This window comes from Dermochelys coriacea, chromosome 25 (assembly GCF_009764565.3).
Source record: "Dermochelys coriacea isolate rDerCor1 chromosome 25, rDerCor1.pri.v4, whole genome shotgun sequence".
Taxonomy (NCBI): Eukaryota; Metazoa; Chordata; order Testudines; family Dermochelyidae; genus Dermochelys; species Dermochelys coriacea.
Genome location: NC_050092.1, coordinates 13,824,009 through 13,839,834, shown reverse-complemented (window position 1 = coordinate 13,839,834; position 15,826 = coordinate 13,824,009). Strand labels below are relative to the sequence as shown.

The following is a 15,826-nucleotide window of genomic DNA, read 5'->3' as shown; positions in this document are numbered from 1 at the left end:
CCCTTCCTAGATGAATGACTGCTTCAAACACAAGCATAACAGAAAGAGAGTGAGCAGGAAGGCTGGGAGGGGGGCACACAGAAGGTGGTAAAACAGGTGTGCCAAAAGGAAGGGTGGGGCAGTGTATATCTCACTGCACAGCCGTGCATGGAAAGAGGAACCAAGATGTGTAGGGCAGGGTTATTCTACAGGGGAGAGGAACACAGCTTTCAAAGTATCTGGGGGAAATGCGGGATCTGAAAATGCCAAGGCTGTGCAGAGCTGGTGGAAAAATGTGAACTGCAGGGTATTCATGTTATGGTGGGCAGTCACCAGGTGGCACCGTTCCACGTCGCCTCACAAGTTCTTTGTCTCAGTGTACCGTCCATGAGGAAACACAGCATTGTTGTTAGTTTTGTTATGTTAAAGCTTTGGGGGGAGCTGTCGCAAACAGCAGGAGTTTGTTGCCTGCTGTAACCTTCATAACTAGAGTAATTTCTCAGGATGGAGTTGCTTCCAAGCAGCCAGGCATTGATGTTTGGGTTGAGAGTCCTGACAAAGGGGATTGGCTGCATGCTGTTTGTGGCCACCTCTGTTCCAGGACTGATATGTATAGGGTAAATAAACCAGTTACTCTAGGAAAATACCCAGATTCCATATCACTGATTTCTCCTCAACAGGAACTGATCTGCAGCCTCCCGCACCTCCCCATGCCTACGACCACTCCATAGAGTGGGAAATTGATGTACAGAAATGGGGAAGTGCCCTGCTTAAGGCTACTGAGAGAGTCAGCAACAGAGCTTGGAATAGAACCCAGGAGTCCTGATTCTTTTGCTCACCATTAAATCATGCTGCTTCCCTCTACAGCCAGGCCATGCTCAAAATGGAGATGGGGCAAAAATAAAAGCCCCAAACCCTGTGGCTTCAGCTGAGGGAAAAATCTTTCTCCAAGCGTGGAAGGGATAGAACAAGTCTTCCTGGCTCCAGGGCATCAGCTGGTCCCGAATTAATGGGGGTCAGGAGGGAACCTCCTCGGGGAAATTTTATCCCAGTGCTGCCCAGTGCAGACCATCTACAGCATGTGGCGCTGCCCTCTGTCAGAGAGGGGGTACTGGGTTGGATGTCTCAATGCTCTGATCCAGGCTGGCAGTTCCTGGGCGCTAGCCTAAGAAACCCCACTTCACAACTCCAGTGTTTTCAAGTGCCCCTACAGTAGCTAAGCTACTAGACTGTGCGACAGAGTGGGGCAGACAGAAAGAGAACGGTACACAAAGAAACCCAAAGCTGCTGGGGCGGGAGAGGGCATTATGAAGTGAGAGAGGATGTTACAGATCCCCAAAAGCCCCCAGAGATCAGGGCCCCTTCTAAACATTAACTAAATGAGGTGGGTCTTTTTGGAGCTGCTGACTCTAGAATTCAGCTGGGACAGCAGGCTGTCCTGGAGAGATTACAGCCCGGTAATTATGACCTGGGGCACTTGGGTATGCCCTAAGGCATGCTGATTGAAATATAGCCACATGCAGCCCAGTCCCTCTGTGGGGGGGGTGGGTGTGCAGAGAGCAGGGCCATCCATGGATTCTCTGAGCCTGCTGATTTCTCGCCTCTGTATTTCTCGTGCTCTCCCCATTGGGCTCACTCTGCCCAGTGATACCTTTGGGCCACGGGTAGCTCCATCAGCCCGCAGAGGGGGCTCTGACTGGAAGTTCTGTAACACGGCTTAGTGACGGAGGGTGTGAACCGTGGAGATTCAGCCTTGGAGGGATGGGTTTAAATAGCAAAGTTGGCCTCCAAGTGCCGGATGGGGAGTGGCACGGGGGTTCATGGGGGGGGGGGGGGAATTAGCCAGGCCTTTTTATGCTCTTCCCCCGGGGGCCTTGCTGGTATCTCAGACAGCACAGCCCACCTCACCCCTTAGAATGGGGCTCCGGTGCTGGGGTGTTTGTCACAGCTGGCTGAGAAATGCCATCCATGCATCTGCCACGGGGCTCCCAGCTCCTCCCTGCCCATCCCAGGATCCAGTAATTAATTTGTCACTGGGTCTGGGCACCTGAGTCCCCCGGGAACCATTTGCATGCATGGCGGCTTGTTCTGCTGAGATAAAGAATCCAAGATCCTAGTGGGGAGTTAGCACCTTGGCCGTGTCAACGAAGAGCCCAACACACCCAGGAGTGCATGTGAAGGGGGCAAAGATAATCAAAGACTCGGAGCCTCAGGGGGAGCTTACTCCCACCCTGTTCGAGATGCATAGGCTGGCTGGAGAGCCGTGTGTCATCCCCGTCATGCTGTGTCCGTTCTCACGAGCGACACAGGGTTGGGCTGGGGGATCAGGAAGGGTTCTCCAAAGGACCGTGGCAATAGACGATGTTGGGGATTCAGAAAATGGAGCTCTTCCCACTGGGTTTGTATCTGGCTGCCAGAGATTGGAACTGTATGACAGGGGATGGGTCACTCGATAAATTGCCCTGTTCTGTCCATTCCCCCTGAAGCCCCTGACACCGGCCACTGTAGGAAGACAGGATACGGGGCTAGATGGACCATTGGTTTGATGCTGTATGGCTATTCTTATGTATTGGCAGGGGCGGGGTTGGCAGTGGGTCCGCTCTGCCCTCTGGAGGCAAAGTCAAACCAATCTCCAGGCTGCATGTGGTCACTAAAGATCCCATGTGGTGTTTGCCATAAGAGGCAGGGTATTAACCTTGGTGTCCTGGTTCCATTCCAGCTCCATTCTGCCTCTCCGTAGTGTTAGCCACGTCCCACAATCGCTCATCACTTCCCATCCTGCCCTGCAGAACTGGCGCCAGGTTAGCCATTATGCGGTAGGAGAGGCGCTGTCTAAAGGGGAGATCTCGCTAGTTACCCAAGCTAGTTCCCCGGGCTCACCGGGCAGGGCCGGTGTCGGTGGCAGCTCGCTGGCTGCCTGCCGCTGGAGGTTAGGGAGTTACTCACAGGGATGTGTTAGGATGTGCCTCAGTGGATCATTTTGCTGTTGCTCTTGCACTGTAATTGGGGGAAAAAATCAATCACAGCACAGGCTGGGGAGCGCCATTGTGTGCGTGTCGTTAATTCTGATGAGGCTGAGTCCTGGTGCCCTAATTGCCATCTGCAGCCAGCCAAGCAGAGTCTGCTAACAGCCTGGTCAGCAGCAAGACACTTGGCTCTTTCCCTGTGGTTTCTGGAATTGCTGCAGGTACGGACGGCCAGGTGAGGCACGGGCAGCAATGAAGCTGCGGAGTCAACACCAAGCCAGGCCCTCTCCCTCCGAGATGATGCCGGACGATCGAAGCCCATGCTGGAGGGTTACTGGGGAAGGGAATGGGGATCAAGCCCACCTGCCAGGTTATGGGGTCCGCTTAACAAGGGTGTGGGAAAGTCTGCAAAGGCTTTGACTCAGGTGAGGCTGCGCCTGGAGACAGATTGGAGCTGAGCATTACGGATAGATCCAGCCATGCGGAGAAAGCCTCAGCGTGAAGCCTGGTGCCAGCTACCAATTCCATGCACTGCGGGATCTCATGCCAACGTGGGGGGTATCTCCTCCAGGCTGCCAGCAGCCTGGCATGAATTTGCTAACATTCAGTGGTGAAGCAGTGACAGGATATGCGGCAGACCCAGGATTAACTGGAATCTACCTGAAACAGTTCCAGGCCATCCTGATGTGGACTGTGCTCTGCTGAACAAGCTGGGAGGGAAATTTCTACCCCAGTTTTTCCCAGATCCCTTAATCTGGAATGTGGCCCTGGTGTTTGGGCTGAGAGGCACCAGGTCAATATCATCATACCAGGGGTTACCAGGTGGTGCCGTTACCGTCTCCAGATATTTTGCTTCGTGAGTGAGCAGTGTCCTTGAAGCCACGCTGTGTTGTTGTTAGTCTGGTGATACTTTGGGGCACTGTAGCAAGCAGCAGAGGAAAGCTTATGCTCAAATAAATTTGTTAGTCTCTAAGGTGCCACAAATACTCCTTTTCTTTCAGCAGGGGAGTGGAGCTCTCACTGGAGTCAGTCAGTTCCTAGGGCAGAATGGCTCCCGGGGAACTAGTTCCCTGGTGTTTGGGCTGAGAGTTCATAGATTCTATGGCCACATGGACCCCTGTGATCATCTTGTCTGACCTCCTGCGTAGCACAGGCCAGAGAGTGCCCTGAATTAACTCCTGTTGGAACTCAGAGTGCGTCTTTGAGAAAAATAGCCAGTCTTGATTTTCAAATATCCAGTGCTGGAGAATCCACCACGACCCCTGGTAAATTGTTCTGTCAGTGTTTAAAAACAATTGTGCCTCGTTTCTAGTCTGAATTTCTCTAGGTTCAATTTCCAGCCATTGGAGCTGGTTAGACCTTTGTCTGCTAGACTGAAGAGCCCTGTGTTATCGAATTTGGGCTCCCCATGGAGGTACTTGTAGACTGATAAGTTGCTTCTTTGCCTTCTCTCTGTTAAACTAAATAGATTGAGCTCCTTGAGTCTATCGCTACAAGGCAAGTTTTCTAATTATTCTCGTGGCTCATCTCTGAACCCTCTCCAATTTATCAACATTCTTCTTGAACTGTGGATACCAGAACTTCACAAAGTATTCCAGTAGTGGTCGCATCAGTGCCAAATCCAGAAGCAAACTAACCTTTTTACTACTACTTGAGATTCCTCTCTTTATGCATCCCAGGATTGTACTGGGAGCTCATGCTCAGAGGATTATCCACCGTGACTCACAAATCCTTTTCATAGTCACTGCTTCCCAGGATAGTCCCGTCCTCTAAGTATAGCCTGCATTCTTTGCTCCGAGATGGAGGACTTTACATTTGAGCAAAAGTTTGGACAAAGGGGAGTGGCTGTGTACCATTTGTGGCCACCTCTGTTCCAGGACAGGTATACATGACATAAATAGTTACACTAGGAAAATACAGAGACTCCACTTCACTTATTCCTTCTCCAATGGAAACTGACCTGCAAGGATATGGCTCAGCAGAGGGGCGACAATAGCATTTATTGCAAGCTCTAAGATCCATCTTAGAGCACAGAAAGATGCTAAGGGCATCAAGCATGGCACCGGGGATACCACCATGGGGGTTTTCATTTGCACATGGTTTCTATTTTCATACTTGCTGGCGCCACATAGAAATTGATGGCACCCAAATGGAAGGGTCCCCACCTAGAATCTACGGTGTTTGATAAATGCCTTGAGGTAGATTAATCCTTGCAATGTAATTCTTCAATGCCCCCTAGGGAACGCCATCCCAGCCAGAGAGCTTGGAGGGTTCTGGGTTAGTCCTGTGGAGCGGGACCCGGCTTTCCCTGGGGTGCTGCTCTGCATACAGCTCAATTCCTCGTGGGGCTGGTGGGCCAAGTGCAGGGAGCTGTAGGGGGGAAGGCAGGCAGGGAGCCAGACAAAAGATCCACTTCCTGGACACTACGGTGCTAATAAGCGATGGTCACATAAACACCACCCTATATTGGAAACCTACTGACAGCTATTCCTACCTACATGCCTCTAGCTTTCATCCAGATCATACCACACGATCCATTGTCTACAGCCAAGCTCTACGATACAAATGCATTTGCTCCAACCCCTCAGACAGAGACAAACACCTACAAGATCTCTATCATGCATTCCTACAACTACAATACCCACCTGCTGAAGTGAAGAAACAGATTGACAGAGCCAGAAGAGTACCCAGAAGTCACCTACTACAGGACAGGCCCAACAAAGAAAACAACAGAACGCCACTAGCCATCACCTTCAGCCCCCAACTAAAACCTCACCAACGCATCGTCAAGGATCTACAACCTATCCTGAAGGACGACCTATCACTCTCACAGATCTTGGGAGACAGACCAGTCCTTGCTTACAGACAGCCCCCCAATCTGAAGCAAATACTCACCAGCAACCACACAACAGAACCACTAACCCAGGAACCTATCCTTGCAACAAAGCCCGTTGCCAACTGTGTCCACATATCTATTCAGGGGACACCATCATAGGGCCTAATCACATCAGCCACACTATCAGAGGCTCGTTCACCTGCGCATCTACCAATGTGATATATGCCATCATGTGCCAGCAATGCCCCTCTGCCATGTACATTGGTCAAACTGGACAGTCTCTACGTAAAAGAATGAATGGACACAAATCAGATGTCAAGAATTATAACATTCAAAAACCAGTTGGAGAACACTTCAATCTCTCCGGTCACTTGATTACAGACCTAAGAGTGGCTATACTTCAACAAAAAAGCTTCAAAAACAGACTTCAACGAGAGACTGCTGAATTGGAATTAATTTGCAAACTGGATACAATTAACTTAGGCTTGAATAGAGACTGGGAATGGGATGAGTCATTACACAAAGTAAAACTATTTCCCCATGTTATTTCTCCCCCCCACCCCACCCCACCTCCCACTGTTCCTCAGATATTCTTGTTAACTGCTGGAAATAGCCTACATTGCTTGTCACCATGAAAGGTTTTCCTCCTTCCCCCCCCCAGCTGCTGGTGATGGCTCATCTTAAGTGATCACTCTCCTTACAGTGTGTATGATAAACCCATTGTTTCATGTTCTCTGTGTGTGTATATATCAATCTCCCCTCTGTTTTTTCCACCAAATGCATCCGATGAAGTGAGCTGTAGCTGACGAAAGCTTATGCTCTAATAAATTTGTTAGTCTCTAAGGTGCCACGGGTACTCCTTTTCTTTTTGCGAATACAGACTAACATGGCTGCTACTCTGAAACAAACCTCACAGTTACAGCTGGTACTCGGGCCTCAGAGAGACAGGTCAACTTGCAGCTCAAAAAGAAAAGGAGTACTTGTGGCACCTTAGAGACTAACAAATTTATTAGAGCATAAGCTTTCGTGAGCTACAGCTCACTTCATCTGTAGCTCACGAAAGCTTATGCTCTAATAAATTTGTTAGTCTCTAAGGTGCCACAAGTACTCCTTTTCTTTTTGCGAATACAGACTAACACGGCTGCTACTCTGAAACTTGCAGCTCAAAGATTTCCCAGCATGGCTTCCCCCCCGCCACGCTGTGTGCTGGCCTGTGCACCAACAAGCCTCTGTTTCTGCTGTTGGCACCTCCATAGACCAGCCCACCGCGTCCACAGGACCTTTGTTACTCACCCCAGGGCCCAGACCTCTTGCTGTGCCCATTCCACACCCCAGGGCAGGGGTGGACTGTGTTGCTTTAAATAGTGTGGGTGCCATGGCAACTAATAAGCCTGGGGAAGGGCCTTCACACTGACAACTCAATAGTCTGGCCACCATAGAAGGCTCTCTTAGCAGCGGGGCCCAGGCTGGAGGGACATGGAGAGGAACAGAGCCTCCGGCCTGGGCACATCACATTTGGCAAGAACAGGCTGGTAATGTGGCAACACCATTTGGCTAGAACAAGCTCAGGGAGATGGGGTCGCATTGCTAGCTGCGTAGTTCCACATCAGGTAGCGGGGGGCGAGGGAAGAGGCTACAGTTTTTGGCCTGTATCTCAAAAAGTTCCCCTCCCTCCTTATTATGTGAATTGGGGTAGCTCCTAGAAGCCCCAACCTAGGTCAGGCAACCACTGCACCAGGCAGCTCTTCAGGGCAGCGCTCCCAGTTGTATCTCCAGCTTCACAGCATTTTCTTTAAGCCCCAGCTTCTGGATTCATGGGATTAAGTGCAAGCCTCCGCTTTCATTTTATTAAAAAAGGCTAAGTTTCTGACTCCGCTGGTTGTAGAAAAGAGATGGAAAGTGGCTCCAGGACCAGAAAGCAAAGGGAAAGAACCCACTAGTTATCAGCCCGTTTAAATCTCTTCACCTGGAAGCCAAACTCATAATCTTTGGTGCCTGGCTTATGGTCTCTGATCGTTTGAGGTTCACAATACCGGCCAAGGAAAAGGAAGGGTCATTAATCCCGTCTTCCAGAGAAGGAGATGCAGGGACTTGCCCAGAGTCACATCCTGCCAGGACTGGAGCCCAGATCCCTCAGGCCTATATCTCCTTCCTTCAGAGACACCTGCTATTTTGCATTCAGCCAACCCTCTCTGGAGGAGGCACATGCTGCGTTCTCTCACCAGAGATTTAGCTTTTATTCTTGCCTATGGCAAAGCAGAGCCTTGAGGGTTTTCGGAGTATGTTTGAGAGGAGAGAAGAGAGTTGCAAACATGCAATTAAGAAGGAGAATTGTTAATTGCAGCTTAGAGAGGACTCCTGATCTAAGCTGATATTTAGCTACTTTATCTTCCACTCTCTAAAGAGCCCTGCCCAGAGCACAGCACCTCACCCCCTCATTGCACCTGCATCCCAGACCCCAGCAACACAATAGCCTCAGTTTGCCAGGGCTGCTTTTATACCTGGCTCCCTGCTGCAGGTGTCAGCACTCATGCAATTAAGCACAGCTTGGGCCAATCAACCTAGCTGCCTGACGTGACCAGATTGCCTGACACCCTTTCATGCCCAGACAGCCCTGCTGCTAAATCCATACCAGCATCTCCAGCACTGTGCATGCTATGTGAGAGCACAGAGAAGGGCCCTAGCAGAAGAGAGTCATGGGCCGTCCAGCCCAGCCCAGAGGCCTGTTTCCAGCCATGCTCTGTGCCCCCTGCTGCAGAGGTAGTCAATAGCTCTGCAGTGCTGGGGAACCTTGAGGCTGGCTGGACGTGCAGCAGCGGGTGCTGTTTTGAGTTAGTAAAGCACATCCCTGATTTCAAGTGTATGCTGACCATAGGCTCACTCTGCTGATCCTGCTCTCACCTGCCCCCAGGTAGCTGGTACCCTCCCCTGGAGTGACTGCTGGCAGGGAGGTCATGCTGGGGCCCGTTGACTTCTACAGGGCTCTTCTTGTGAGCAAAGGCTGCAGGGTCCAGGCCTTTCCTGCGCTGTTCTGCAGAGTGTGTTTCCAGCTCAGTGCTGCAGATCACCTTAAACCCGGACCTGGCTTCGACTGGGGACTCCGCCGCAGCCCAGGGGTGTTCCGACCTGGCAGGTCTGTTTCAGGCTGTCATGGCACCTGCCGCAGCCCCAGGGCCAAGGAGGGTGAAAGCTAGAAACCAGAGCTGAAACCAGGATCCTGCTCCCTGCCGCAGCTCACTTGATTTATACAAGTCATCCAGAAAGCCCCCAGGTGTCTGCAGTGCCAGCCAAACCCACTGTGGGAGTGACCCTGGGCCCGCAGGGGGAATGGATACCAGTGAGGAGGGGTGCAGCCACTGGCGCTGGTACAAACTGCCCCTTGCCTGCGGGTGAGTCTGCAGGTGTCAGCGAGGGATTGACAGGGCTGCTTGATCTTGCCCTGTCCTCGCCATGTGACACTTCCAGGGAACGGACTCTCTGAGAGTCGCCCAGTGGGAACGGATCGCAGGAGCGTGGGGACTATGTGGGAGACCTGGGCAGAATGCTCATCATCATGGGGCTGGGGGCTGGAAATGGAAGCCAAGTAGCTTCCCGGTGGCAGCCCAGCACTGCCGGATCCCAGCCGGATGAAGCGAGAATGAAACTATCGGGGGGAAATGCAAGGGACTTTTCTGCATCCTGGAGTCAGTTCTGATTTGAGCTGGCAGTTGGTTCTGAGTCTGAGATGGTTTGGCCAGAACATGTGTCTCTCTGCTGTGCCCATCCCCGTGGTATCACGTTCCCTCTCCCCCAGGACTTACACCTCCCTCTGATCCCCCCCTCCTCTTTGTCTCTCTCCTGCAGGCTCCCAGGACAATGGGCCGGTGATTCGCATCAACAAGGTCCAGCACCAGCTGCTGCGCGTGGGGCTGGCTGAGCCAGTGGCCCTCCCCTGCCTCTTCTTGCTCCAGCCTTCAGCCTCGCTGGGGCCTAATGAGCCGCCGGACCCGCCTCGCATCAAATGGAGTAAGGTGCAGTCGGCATCCGGCCAGAAGGAGGACGTGCCCATCCTGGTGGCCAAGGATAACGTGGTGAAGGTGGTGAAAGCCTACGAGGGGAGGGTGTCCCTGCCTGGCTACCCCAGCAACCGCTACAACGCCACCCTGGTGATCGGTGCAGTGCGGGCCAGCGACGCTGGGCTGTACCGCTGCGAGGTGGTGGCCGGCATCGACGACGAGCAGGACCTGCTGCCCCTGGAGGTCACAGGTGAGTTGGGTGCACGGCAGTGGGGACGCCGGCAGGGTTGGAAGTCGTGAGCCATGCAGGCTGAGCACCAGAGTGGACACTTCCTCTGCCACCTGCTGCTCCACATCCCTCACCCACACCTCAGCGGATTCACAAGCTAAGCAGGTGATTAGTTATCCATTGGATGCCTACGGCAGAGCCGCTGTGGGAGTGTTGGCTACTCCAGGCTGGCCAGAGCCCAGCCACCATCGTGTGCCGCCAGTCCCAGGAGCTGGAGGTGAACTCAGCCCTGGGGGCAGGAGGGATCACTGCAGCTGCTGCTGCACGGTATAATAGCAGGGTAGGCAGTGGCACTGGTATCTTTCAGGGCAGCCCTGGCTCTGGGGCCACTATCTCTGGGTCTCTCTCCTTTGTCTGCAGGACTGTCTGGCCGTATGTATACGTGTGTGTGTGTGTGTGTGTGTGTGTGTGTGTGTACTGAGCAGGGGTGTACCGTTTCTTCTCCCCAATACGCTGGAGTCTCAACAGCATATAGTGCAGTCACTTGGGCGCCCCCAGTAGCAGCTTCCCGCTGATGCTAATGGCTCGTGCTCAGGCTGCATGTCCAGCTGGTGTCCAAAGGGGAACTGATAGAATCTTTCCACCCAGAGAGCACATGGCCAGTGACTCCTGCTCTATGCATGCACAGCCCCACTCAGGGGCTATCAACACTCCATGAGCAAACACTGCTGGCTTTGCGTCCCTGCTGCTTCTCAGCCTTCTCCTGGGGCTTCCCCCTGGAGCTCTAGTGGCTCCGCAGGGCTGTAGTACTTACTGACTGGGGCCTTGCTCGTGATTTGCTTTTCTCTTTCAGAAAGGTCTGCTACTGGCTCTGGGAGGGGAGTGAGGTCTAGTGGGTTAGAGCAGGGGGGGCTGGGAGCCAGATCTCCTGGGTTCTGTCTCTGGCTCAGGGAGGGGAGTGGGGTCTAGTAGGTTAGAGCGGCGGGGGGAAGGACGGGGCTGGGAGCCAGGACTCCTGGGTTCTCCTGTCTCTGGCTCCAGGAGGGGAGTGAGGTCTAGTGGGTTAGAGCAGGGGGGACTGGGAGCCAATTCTCCTGGGATCTGTCTCTGGCTCAGGGATGGGAGTGGGGTCTAGTGGGTTAGCGCAGCGGGGGCTGGGAACCAGATCACCTGGGTTCTGACTCTGGCTCAGGGAGGGGAGTGGGATCTAGTGGGTTACAGCAAAGGGAAGACTGGGAGTCAGTGCTGGGAGGTGAGTGGGGGGCTGGGAATCCAGACAGCTGCCTCATGTCCCCAGCTCTGTCACTGTGTCACTTTGGGCAAACACCTTCTCTGTGGATAAACAGAAAACGGCAGGCTCCAGAGCTATCAATCCAGCCCCTTTCACCAGCGTGGAATTTACTTTGTCCCTAAGACAAACTGACTCTGGGCAGAAAAGAAGAGTGAGGTGGGAGTTGATAGCAGCCTTCAACTACCTGAAGGGGGGTTCCAGTGAGGATGGAGCTTGGCTGTTCTCAGTGGTGGCAGATGACAGAACAAGGAGCCATGGTCTCAAGTTGCAGTGGGGTGGTCTAGGTTGGATATTAGGAAACACTATTTCACTAGGAGGTTCGTGAAGCACTGGAACGGGTTACCTAGGGAGGTAGTGGAATCTCCTTCCTTAGAGGTTTTTAAGGCCTGGCTTGACAAAGCCCTGGCTGAGTTGATTTAGTTGGGGATTGGTCCTGCTTTGAGCAGGGGGTTGGACTAGATGATCTCCTGAGGTCTCTTCCAACCCTGATATTCTATGATGGGGGGGCTCCTTCCTCCCTGCACAGCCCCCGTCGGCATTGTCCCCCTGCTCATGCCCTGCCTGTCCCCTTCTCCCCAGGCGTGGTGTTCCACTACCGAGCTGCCAGCAACCGCTACGCGCTTACTTTCCCCGAGGCCCAGCGCACCTGCCGGGAGAACTCAGCCGTCATCGCCTCCCCGCGTCACCTGCAGGCTGCCTTTGAAGATGGCTATGACAACTGCGATGCTGGTTGGCTGGCTGACCAGACCGTCCGGTAAACGGGGGAGCCCCTGGATCCTGGGCACTGTCAGGATGCGGCTTGGGGAGTAGCCCTATTGGAGAGTGGTGGGACTTGCTTGGTGATGGGGGTGGGACTATGGGACAGCTTCTCAGTGCAACGTGGCTGCTTTGTTTCTGCATCTTGCACTACACCTGGCAGCACTAGAGCCCTGGGAATCCGTGTGATGTTGTATCCCTCCTTTGGAGACCCTAGATCCCTATTTCCCTGTGGGCCCAGGCTCCCGTAACACAGCCCTGACCCAGCAAAGCAGCCATACCAGTGGCCCAGAGGCACCCAGCTAAGCAGCAGCCACTGAGCCATATATTCAAATAGTAGCAGCCTGCAAAATCTGCCCAAAGCAGGTTCCAGTGCAGGGGCTTTCACATGCAAAATGAGTGTGCAAAACACCATTGTATCTGCAGATCAGGCAAGGGGTTTGGTTACTTGTGCATAGTGGTGTCTTTCCACACGCAGGCCTGTTCCATGCACACAGATCTGCTCCCAGCTCTGCCACTGATTCACCGTGTGACCTTGAGTGAGTCATGTCCCTGGACTGTGCCTCCCTTTCCCCATCTGAAAACTGGGGAGAATGACCCTGGAAAGCCTGAGAGTCGGGGGTGGAAGGTGGTTAATCCCTGCCAAGCACTTTGAGGCTGCACTTCTGCTCTTAGCAAACAGCTTACCACAGAGGATTTCTCTCCTTTGGGTTCAGGACACAGATCTGCACTTACATCTTCCATCTATACATCTCCAGCTCCCCCTGCCCCACTCCATCTCTCCCTCAGCCTGTCTCCATCCCCTTGGATATATAAAGAGATTTTTTTCCCCTCCACCTCTTCTCCGTTATAGTTGAAATTGCCATCAGACACCCTCAGCTTCTGACCTGAATCAAAGTGGCGGCTGCTTGATTCTAGCATGGTTCCCCGCGGCGAGTGATTCTCTGCTAGATCAAAGTGCCACCGCCTGAGTGTCATGCAACCAGATCTGTCACAAATCCTGAGAGCTGGGGCTTGGCATCTCTGCTGTCAAAGGGCCCACTGCAGAGACAACGGGCCTCTACCCCACCCCAGCTCCCTGCAGAAACCGGTGGGGATGCTGTGAAGCCGTGACCCCCATCTCCCGCTTTGTACGCTAGGCTTCCCACTTTAAAGCACAGCGGCACGGAGGGAGAATCTGTTCTGTGGCTGTCCAAGACTTGTGGGACGGGCAGGACAATGGCCAATCCAGGCCTGTGACCACTGCTCTGCACCATCTCCCCACAGGTACCCCATCACGCTCTCCAGACCTGGCTGCTACGGAGACCGCAGCAGACTCCCTGGCATCCGCAGCTACGGGGAGCGGGAAGCCAGCGAAGCCTATGATGTCTACTGCTACGCTAGGGAGCTCCAAGGCAAGCCCGGGGCATGGGCCCCTTCCCGACGATGCTTTCCTAGGCAGCCCCAAAGGGCCCCTCCTGCCACCTGCTTTCGGGGGCTGGGAAGCGGATCTGGGACCTGGCTGGAGGTGGGCAGATAATTGCCCCCGGCACCTCTGGGCTGGGAGTGTCTCTCCGGCAGGGTCTCGAGTCCCTTCTGGGTGCAGAGAAGCCAGGAGGATTTCTACCCCAAGAGGTTCAGGGCAGGGAGCAGGGTCTTTGGTCCCAAGCCCTGGCCATCTCCCCTCCACCTGCAGCCTCCCCTGCTGCTCTTTGAGAGTCAATAAAAGGCTCCGTGAGGGCCATTCCTCAGCTAGCGCCAGGCGGCTCTTGATGGATTGGCGACGCACCGCTGGCTGCACGTCGCCCCCAGGGGACAGTGACAAACCAAGGAGCACTGTGCACCTGGCTGTGCCTTATTGCTTAAGCAATGAAGACTAAAAATGCATTCCTCCTCTCCGAGCTCCCCAGGCTGACGGATGCTGATTTCACGGCCGTCTCAGCAAACGGAGCAAAGGAGAATTTATTACCTCTTTGCACCTGAAGCCCTTCTGGTGACCTTGAGCGGTGGGGTGGCTCAGGGATGCGATAGCTGCACTCCCTGGGATTTGTGCTTTGGCAGGCCTTGCAAGCTAAGCAGTAGTAGATCTAGTCACTGCTTGGAGGGGAGACCCTTAGGTCTCTCAGCAAGTGGTGGGGATGTTTGCCCTTCGGAGCCAGTTCTGCACCAGTTTCCTGGTAGGATGACAGTGAGCGCTGTGCTCCTGGAGGGGCTTTTCTTCAGATGAGAGGGGAAAGTGGGGCCCTGCGTTCTGATCGGTAGCAAAGGTTCCCAGGCCTTTTGTCACGGAGGGTGGGGGAGTCCGGGGCCTGCATCCCTCTTCCTGGGATTCACCGTGACTCTCAGCCAGCCAGTAAAACGGAAGGTTTATTGGATAATAGGAACACAGTCTAAAACAGAGCCTGTGGGTACCACCAGGACCCCTCAGTCAAGTCCTTCTGCGGGAGCAGGGAGCTTAGACCCCAGCCCTGGGGTTCCCTGCTTTCCACCACCCAGCCCCAAACTGCAACCAACCCCCCCCCAGCAAGCTTCCTCCTGCAGCCTTTGTCCAGATTTCCGGGCAGAGGTGTTACCTCCCCCATCCCCCTCCTGGCTCAGGGTACAGACTCTCAGGTCTCCCATCCCCAGGGAAACTCCCCTGCCACATTCCCAGGTCAACTCTCCCCCTCCCTGCTGCGTCACACCTAGGCAATGCTAGCTCCCGTATCTTGGCTGGATGCCAGCATCAACCTGACATCCCTCATGTGGGTTTTATTGGATGCAAGAGGCCCAGATCCTCAACTGGCGTAAGTCAGCATCACTCTAGTAAAGTCAATGACTCTGTTGCTCCACTCGGCTTCAGTTCACATCCCGGCTGTTGTACAGCACTGTTAAGCTGTGGGTGCATTCTACCCCAGCGGCGGCTGCACTGCAGCCATGAGCCGCGTGACCCTGGGGGAATAGTGAGCTGTATGTATCAATGGGCTTTTCTTCCCCTTGCAGGGAAAGTGTTCTACGTCTCCACGGCCGGACGGCTGACATCCCAAGGAGCCAGGAAGCACTGCCAGAGTCAGGGGGCCTCGCTAGCCACCACGGGCCAGCTGTACTTAGCTTGGAGGGACGGCTTGGACCAGTGCGACCCAGGCTGGCTGGCTGATGGAAGCGTCCGATACCCAATCAGGACCCCACGTAAAAAATGTGGAGGGGACGAGCCGGGCGTGAGGACCGTGTACCAGTTCCCCAACCGGACTGGCTTCCCGGGCCCGGCCGCGAAGTTTGACGCCTACTGCTACAAAGGTAGGTAAGAAGGAAGGCGCCGCTTCCGGGGACAGATCGGACCAGGGATGATGGGCCAGTCCAGTTTCTGATCCAGAATCACCCTACGTGTCGTTAAAACCTCCCGCCCACCCACCACCCTGGTGCCCACCTGTCCCTGTGCTGCCCGCCCGCCCCACCACGCTGGTGCCCACTTGTCCCCGTGCTGCCCGCCCGCCCCACCATCCTGGTGCCCACTTGTTCCCATGCTGCCTGCTCGCCCCACCACCCTGGTGCCCACTTGTCCCCGTGCTGCCCGCCCGCCTCACCACCCTGGTGCAGCCTAAACCTGTCTGTCTCATAGACACAAGGGCCATGGGGCCGGGTGGATAGATGTTGGAGGTGAAGTTCAGAGCTAGCCTGGGAACAAGCAGGGCCTCCAGCACTTTGGGTGCTAGTTTCTGCTCCCCTGTTAATTCCCACCACGTGCACAGAGCTCCCGCTCCTCTGGGCGGGCAGCAAGACACGACGGAGCAGCACCGTCACCCTGCACTGCCTGGG

At 54.3% G+C, this 15,826-nt stretch overlaps 1 protein-coding gene across 6 annotated transcripts in view; it reads left to right on the top strand.

Annotated features, from left to right (window-relative positions):
• Positions 1-15,826, top strand: part of NCAN (neurocan) — an 86,822-nt gene that overhangs the window by 38,658 nt on the left and 32,338 nt on the right. For all 6 annotated transcript variants that reach the window (XM_038384317.2, XM_038384320.2, XM_043502678.1 and 3 more), the window contains exons 3-6: positions 9,625-10,026; positions 11,876-12,050; positions 13,319-13,446; positions 15,014-15,307. In XM_038384317.2, the coding sequence (XP_038240245.1) occupies positions 9,625-10,026; positions 11,876-12,050; positions 13,319-13,446; positions 15,014-15,307 (999 nt within the window). The remainder of the gene's footprint in view (positions 1-9,624; positions 10,027-11,875; positions 12,051-13,318; positions 13,447-15,013; positions 15,308-15,826) is intronic.